This window comes from Dendroctonus ponderosae, unplaced genomic scaffold, assembly GCF_020466585.1.
Source record: "Dendroctonus ponderosae isolate FM_Combo_2020 unplaced genomic scaffold, Dpon_F_20191213v2 Dpon_F_20191213_7, whole genome shotgun sequence".
NCBI classification, from domain to species: domain Eukaryota; kingdom Metazoa; phylum Arthropoda; class Insecta; order Coleoptera; family Curculionidae; genus Dendroctonus; species Dendroctonus ponderosae.
In genome coordinates, this window is record NW_026018916.1 from 3,846,329 (window position 1) to 3,854,937 (window position 8,609).

Sequence of the window (8,609 nt, forward strand, 5' to 3'; positions counted from 1 at the left end):
TCATACCAGTAGGTACGAAATAACGACAAAACAAATTTGTTACACTAGTAATCAGTCGCAATAACTAAATTATTAGAATAAGGATGCAAAAAAGCTGAAAACCTTCCAGTAATTCTCCACAGTCAACATTTCTCAATTCCATGAAAAAAAAACTGAGGAAATCACCCAGATATATACGCCCCAGGATGATCAATAAAGGTTGACATCAGTTGCTGTTGTTGTCTATTTTTATTTAAAACTAATGATTGCAGATTGATTGAATTGAAAATTAGACACTCCCAAGAAACGAGAGCAACTTGTACTTGCAAATCAGCAAGTTAATTATGGACTTGATGGTTGTTCTGAGTCACAGCTCACATTAGTGAATTTCATTTGCGCACTGAGTCTAATGATCATTTTCCTTTACCATTGGGCTGCTCATTCGCATAACAATAGATCATAGCAGAATTAGTCACAGGATCGTCTATCATTGTCAGTCCGGCAAACAAATAGTTTATTGTTCTAAACACACCATTTTACTGTGTGAAATCGCACCTTTTAGCCCATAAATATTAATTTATCTGTACTGAAACCACAAATGACTTCTGCTGAATTAAGACCAAAAAAGATACCAGCGCAGGTAGGTACTCAGTGACATCATCATCCTACTCTATATGCCTTTTATGATAATGACGTCCCCCACGCGAATAGTCTGAAGGATAATCCTTGCGATAACGCCAAAAAACAATCAAGAATCAATGAACTAAAGAAGGTAGAAAGATGTTTTGAAAAAAAGTCAAATAACTGCCGCTTTAAGGCTAGGAAAACTATGACTTAAAATGCACCCATAAAGCTTCATCAAACCAATTAATTGCCAAAAAACCGAATTCGTCCACGTTCAGATTAGATAATGATACAATATTATAAGCGGGCACCAAAGCAGAATGTCAACGAGCTTATTAATGTCATGTGATGAACGTAATAAAAACCAAATGACGCTACTTAAACCCAAAGTCGAAAACAGTTCAGCACGTGAGCGAATTTAATGTCTAATTTCGTGCTTTAAACCATTTATTGTTATTGACAATTGTTTCGGCCCAATTCGGAATGAATGCGACAAAGATAGGATCTCGCCGCTTATATAAGGGATCGCACATCGAGAACGGACTCCATGAGTAAACGTGCCAAAAATACTCAATACACGCGATTGTATTGTAATAATCAGAAAAACACCCACACCTGTTAATTGTATGCTAAATGAAAAAAACCACAAAACTATAGAGCAACCCCTGTAACAACTAAACCGATCGAGGGTCACGATGACATCCGATTACCATAGAAACTAACATACAGCCCACAAAACTGACGGAATACCAGGGCTGATGCAGAATGTCTTTAAAAGCGGTTGATTAAATTCTCGATTAATTCCACTTATTCTCCCAGCTGATCCCATCTACATTTAAGCTACATTATTTTCTCACTTAGCACGGTGGAATTATTCGAAATGGCCTGCCGTGATTTGACACAATTGCAGGTAGCACCATGACCAATGGCTTTTCAAACAGGAACTTGTTTGGTTTGGTATGCTCACTTTTTTTCAGCTTTTCTATATAAAGGAGGCAGCTGCTGAAAACCACACTGGTCGCCTTGATGTGTAGTAAACAATCACATTTTTTTTAAATTTCAGTAAAAACATTGCATAGAAACAAGCTCAGTTTTCGAAAACTCACCTAAGATTGTGAGTTTTAGGCAAGTGCATCTAGTTGATATAGAAAGTGTTACAAAAATATAGAGACAACTTTAACATTGATTTTAAACGTATATTCGAGTACAACAAGTGTATTGAGACAAGAAAAAAATTTTCAAAAGAAAAAAATTTGTCTTTTAAGTTGATTTACCTACAAAATGAAATTTGCGAAAAACAGCGCGTGCCACTTTTAAATCAATTTTTCAACAAAACAGCCTTTTGATTTCGGCTACCTTTTGCTCTACAATAAAGCTGTACAAATATAAAATAGACCGTTAAACTCATAAAAACGCTGAAAAGTGCATATAAACATGTCCAGAAACGCTTCGTTTCCAAAATAACAGCTTTTGAGATATTGACTTAAAATGTAGAAAGCAGGCAGTGATAATAATGAAAAATTGATCCTCAGTGCCTGTTTTTTCAAGACAGCGTTCGAAAAATTTCGAGCAAACATTCATTATTTTGCAATTAATCCGAAAACCGTGGCATATATGATGTTAACGCTAGACAAAAACATTTCTAAATCGAACAGGGAATTAGAAAAATAAAATGTTCGGCTTGAGTGGTGCACCGAAAGCAGTTCGGAAGGATAAAACTGACCAAAAGCCAACAAAAATGTCATCCTGTATATTCTTGCAACCGCATAACAGAAACGTAAAGCAAACTTCCCTAAAAAATTAGTTTCTGAACTAAAATTGAAGACAAAATCGTCAAAATCAACGACACTGATGCAAACATTCAGACTTTTGTCTATTGAGTCCTGATTTAGCGAAACATCGCAAAAAGTGTCGCATAAGGTCAATCGAGCTCACCCTACCAAATATTGAGTTTCAGCATGCAATGGAATAAAATAGGCAATCGTTAAAGGAAAATGACCTTAATAAATCTGTAGAAAGGGAGATTCTGCCATGGCTATAAAATTGCTTAATCAGTGAGGCACTTGTGCGTAAAACTATGGCAATAAAATTGAAACTATCTCATTATGAAAGGGATGGCAAAAAATGAAGGCCGCAGGAAGGAAAAGAGCCAAACAACATGAAACTACAATTCTATGAATTCACTCTTAATTCCGCTGATAGTCAACGTTTAGATGGTGGTGGACAGAAAAATTCCGTTAAAATTCATTACCAAACAATTTGTACTTTTCAGGTTCCAAACTGGTTTGGGTCGAACCTAATTAAGAAGACTGTTTATCGAGTGATTCCAGCAACGGGTTGATAAAAAATGTCCGTGCTAAGAGGCCTACCTGTGTGTCTATTAAATATCTGATACACAACTGGTACACACTTGGAGGAAGAGCACAAGGTGTCTTCCATTGCACTGAGCTAGTTTGGCGCTTGATCCAACACAACCGCACTTGAAACGTTACTGATCACAGCTCAGGAGGAACCCGGCCCATTCCAACACACCCAATGATTGTTTCTGAGTGTAACTACCTGTCGCAGCTCGAATTCGTCTTCGTTTCATCACGATGGAGCATTGCGAGAGCATGAAGTGTTTAACCGCTATCAATTAACAACTGCTCTTGAGTTGCAAGGCCTCAAAAAGGCCGCACAAGGTGGCGTCTGCTGCAGCTGGAGCATACTGACTCAGATCACTGGATGAAAAATCACGTCTACTCGACAGGGGTTCGGGTATCAAACTGTCTGATTACCGGAGCGCAGATTGGCATGAACAACCGACCCGGAGCGGGTATTTGAGTGAACTCACCTGTTCAACGATGTTTTGCCGGTATATCTGTTTTCACGGGTTCGGATAGCGTGTGCCCGAGCTTTAAGGTTACCGACCAGCTATGCTAGTTTCACGGCCGATGTCTATCAATCGGTTGGGTTGACGCGATTTCCAATCGATGATCAATGAGAAATCACACTCTGAACCAGGTAAGGTTGAGATGAGGATGAGCGAGATTCAAGAACGCGTCACTGTCCAAACATCCCGCAATCCTAACTAAAGCTCGGTAGGAAAAGTTATTAACTACGGAGTGAGACAGGTTCAGAAGATAAGCATCAAAGAAGCTGGAATGTCGCCAAAATGTGCAAAACTTTCCAATCAGAATCCTTAATTAACTGCAATATTATGTGTGCAGTATTATCCCCAAAACTTAACATTGTCTTGGATCGAAACTCCCGGTACTTCCGCAGCAAATGGCGGAAACGTGGCCCCTTTTTAGAAAACAAAAGGAGTCCAGTCCCAAACTTGCTATCAGAACAGACAACATTGGTGTTAGTTACCAACGCATATATGGAGAAGGCAAAAGTACCAAAAACCATCACTCAAATCTGTACAAAAAGCAACTGCAAAAAGCATCGCATAGTAGGCCGACCTTTTATACTCACAGGACACGAAATCCAACAATTCTTCGCGACTTTCATTAATCGAACTTCCGACAAGCGATTTAACCGAAAAAAATGGGGGGTGGCTAATCGAATTGACCAATTAAAAACACCCCCAGGTCGCCATTAAAAGATGCGCCATTTTTCACGTCTTCGGTTAGGAAAAATTGGAGATGCGTCAATGGGCAATGATTATAGAAAAAAACTGCTTGTTACCCTCCCTCCACGTCAATGGATTTTCCTAAATAAATTATAAAATTATTAATATGATTCCAGAGTTCAATATTGAGAACTCACGCATTATTAATCATGTTTAAACCAACCGGTTTCGATCAAAGTCCAGTAGACTTTTTTCGAATCGTAAGATGAGCATCGTTTTGATGATGCCATCGAATTCAATTGGCAGAAAATCGCCGCAAGGAAATCGAGTTGATTTTCCTTGACAAAATTTCGCCCAATAAAAGCAACTTAATTACGATGACACGAAAATTTCGCAGTCGTTTAGAGTTTATTTGCTAAAATTTGCATAGAACATCCAAAATCAACGACAAACAATGAACGTAGGCAATTATCAAATGTTTGCCATTCAAAGAGTGCTAATGGCTTCGAAAAAAAGTATTAGTTTATATGAAAATGTTGACTTTGATGGCCTGATGTGCTAATTGTTTTCTTCTCTGACAATCCAATGCGATTCATCCTTCTGTTCACTCACGCCCGAAAAATATCGAATAAATCGGCGCAAAACAATGAAGAGATTCTCTGCAGAATATTGACCCTTTCAAAGCATCATTAGCAGGATATTCGCCAGGTTCATTTCTATTGTACCATGCAATCATGTGGGTTCCCATTGATAAAGCGAACGTCTCGCGAATGTACCAAGAAAAAACTTCGAGCGCATAATTTACCAATTGACCACCTTCCGGTGCTTAGAAAACCACTTGAAATTGAACTGTTGGAATTGGACTGTTGGAATTGGAATTCTCAAGTCCTTAATTTCAAGAACTACCTGACCAAACCAACTCAAAATTTCCAGTTATCCAATATAAATAAGCAAAAAAAAGTTTTGTGTCTCAAACTGATGAAAATGAAAGTTGTTTTTGCGCAAGTAATGCGAAAACTGGTGCTTGTAAAGCCAGCACAATTACTAATCTACCTCAATGGATTTCGCGTAAGGTTAAGTCGTTTATGGGTGTTTTTTTCGCAATCGGACAAATCGCAACAATCTATAAAACTTTACTTAATACACGTGCTTAATGAATATGTGTTTATCGGCATTATATCTTTGCGAACTGCTCAAATTGGCTATTAAGGCAACGAAAACACTTCCTGCTTAAGTGGGCTTCTCAGCTTATTGGGATGCTTAAATTTATAGTGACTTTTAATGAAACTCCTGACTGGAGATTAATGGCTTTTAGCTCCACTCTGCACTTTTTCAACTTTTAAGGTAATGGAAATGCAATCAGATTGTTTAATGTCGACTTAAGCTTTAATCCAGATGATGTTTATCAAACTCCGTCAAAACTTTGTTCAAAAAGATTGTCCGTCGAGGTATTCGAGATCGAGAGTATATGAATTTTATGACAATCAATTGAAATTATCAAACCCTGCATGAATACTTCCAAAAAGTTGGTCCCTACAATTAAGCTTTCCAATTGAATAAGTTAGTGTTTTCACATGTCCTCATACGAAAAAGTCCAACTGGATGAGGTGTGGAGATCGCGCTGGCCCAACATTGGAACCATCAAAACTTATCCATCGATTAAATTAAATTTCGTTCTGAAAATTTGTGGCAACTCATCTAAAATGGGTCGGGGTCTGAGCATCATTGTGTCAAAAGAATACTTCTGATTTTAATAGCAATGTTTTTAAGTGGAGGGTTTTCGATCACTGGAAATTGTTGAAAATAATCATGTCCGCGAATTCTTCATTCGATTACATTATAGACCTGATTTTATCGTAAATAACACAAAGAACTAAAAAGAACCAAGTGTAAATTATCTAGTTCCAGCCTAATTAGTAAACTACCACGTGATCTGGTTGCAAATTGTAATTGGCGCGAACTCAGAAAATGCGAAGAGAACAGTTTCTCTATCCGAAGTATCTCGAATAGCTCGACGGAGACCCTGTATATTACATAAAATATTCTGGAATCTGTGAATGATTTTCACACCAGAGTAAAAAAGCCTCCAAGGTGTTACATCCTCTCGACCATTACGGGCATGTTCTTCTTCGACTATAAATAGTAAGAAGGATGTGAAAAAACCGAACAGATAATCTTCGCATTGTTTCTAATTAAAAATCGTGAATAAGTCAAGGTTCAGTGGTGATCATATTAATAGATCCGTCATGTTTAAATGTCAAGAAAAACAGCGACTGAAAAAAGCCGCCGTTTTAATTGTTGACCTGAATCGTTGTGTTTAATTCTTCTGTTAGTAAAAGCAGACCTTTACTGAGATTTCAAGTCCAATGTTCAGATCTTACATAACGAAACGGTCCATACATGAACAACTAACACTGAAACCGTTACACAACCCTTATTAATTAGCTAATTTGATAATTAGGCTGCTTTAATTAATTGTTCCTTTAACAGTACAGATAGTTTTCTGTTCAAACACAGTAAAAGCAGCAATAGAAATTGGCAAAGAATAAGGTCTTATGCTAATCCGCGCTTAGAGTGTTAGATCATAATCAATCGATAAAACAAATGAGGATATTTCCACAGAAAATTTGTATATAAATATTAAAAACCATTAAAGGTTAATGTAGTTTCTACATGTGCGTATGAGATAACATTGGCAAACGATTGAGGCCAAGTGGCCGCGAGCTATTTTTTCTTTTAAACAACAAAGACGAGATTGTTTTCTAAAGGTATTTGACCAAAATTGGGCGCACAACCGTACAACGCTAAAAAAACACACACCCAAACGTTGCTCAACCGCTTTCATTTTCAAAATGTTCAGCTCATTCGGCTAATTGGCCGCACAGGATCAGTTTAATTTTCAATCTGGCAAACAATTTTTGCAAAATATTGAATGGCAGGAGGTGATTTCACGCTCCGAAGACGCAAATCGTTTTATGCTTTTTCAAGCGAGAAATTAGTTTAGTAGTGCGTCTCAAGGCTTTTAAAGGGGGAAGAAAACAATGCGCGTTATGTAGCGATAAAAATCGCCAATGGGGTAAATGTATTGTCACTAACAAAAAACTTTAATTAGCACTATTAATATTATAAACTAATAATGGTGGCGTTTTCCCAGCAACGCTTTAGATCCAGTTATTACTTGTTGGACTTTGGGAACTCTTGGCATTGAAATGCGTTTAATTTACTCAAATTTAATTCGAACATTTTGTTGGAAACTGATTTTCCTTATTAAAAAGCAAACAGTTCATATCGAGGAAAAGTAGGATAACAAATAACATTAACAAAATCAACACTCCAACATACGGAAATAACAAATTCAACTAATTACACGGGTTTGCGTTTGGACAGCCTGAGTAATATTTCTTTACTTTGGGGAAATAAATTATTTCAAACTACTAGGCTGTGTTGCCACGTGCACCTTATCTACCCGCCAGGCTTAAAAAAAATACTTGAATCAAAGCGTCCAGTCCCTATCGGGTTTAGTCACCAAAACCACCAAATTGAATCCACAAAATTTCCCAAAGCCACCAAGAAAACATCGGGATTAAAATATTTGCTGCCAACTCTGACAACACTGCATGGTATATATTTCGACCATGGTCGAAAAGAGCGACCTTTGAATTCCAACTGACATTGATGGCCATAACTAATTGTCGAACAAATGAAACTAGCTTAACAGGATCGGCGATTTAATTGCTTTTTTAGATTACATGCAATTGCATGGAGATGCACTTGGAGAGAGTGAATCTGTGACGAAACTGGTAAAACAATTGGCTGTGTCAAGGTGGGTGCTTTGAACCTGCTTCAATTCTCCACATTTTTTCAATTATTGGATCAATTTTCCACTATTGATTGATTAAAATCAGCTTCAGGTGCTGGCGCGACTGGTTTGATTTATGGCCTGCCGATAGCTAGACGAGTGCAAGTTGCAAAAATTGCGACCCACTATCCTATTTTACTGAAGGACATTCATCACATTTATAAACTAGTTCAGATCAACTAGTAAGAAATGGCTCAGATGCGCTGGTAGCTTTGCTCATAAAGTCAAACAACGCGGACTGAATTTGGATATGTTTTAACGATAGCAAACTTTCCTTGAATCGACACTCATTGTGGTTAACTGCCTTATTAGGAAGCAAAACATTTCATTTTTGTACTTAATACACACTACGTAGATTAGTTATTGAAAACCTGATCGATTTATCGAATTAGCTGCACGTGTCCTAAATTTAAAAATGTTGTCTAACATTTTAAAAACATCGTTAAAATACCCATTTAGAGTAACACAAAATTTAGTTCACATTAATAGTATTTGAAAATGTGTTTTTTTTAATAGCCTTTAAAGTGTGGCCGGAAAAATCCACCATACAAGGACCACCGGAGGAAGAATCAACAGAAGGAACCCTGGTAC

At 37.4% G+C, this 8,609-nt stretch overlaps 1 protein-coding gene across 4 annotated transcripts in view; it reads right to left on the reverse strand.

Annotated features, from left to right (window-relative positions):
• The window catches only part of LOC109546245, a 69,099-nt gene that overhangs the window by 50,990 nt on the left and 9,500 nt on the right, over positions 1–8,609 (reverse strand). The window contains exon 1 of one of the 4 annotated variants that reach the window (XM_019917141.2): positions 2,973–3,419. The exons of the other annotated variants lie outside the window; for them this stretch is intronic. Coding sequence (XP_019772700.2) covers positions 2,973–3,042 — 70 coding nt within the window. The 5' untranslated portion in view covers positions 3,043–3,419. Of the gene's footprint in view, positions 1–2,972; positions 3,420–8,609 lie in introns of those variants that run through there. 4 annotated transcript variants of the gene reach the window in all.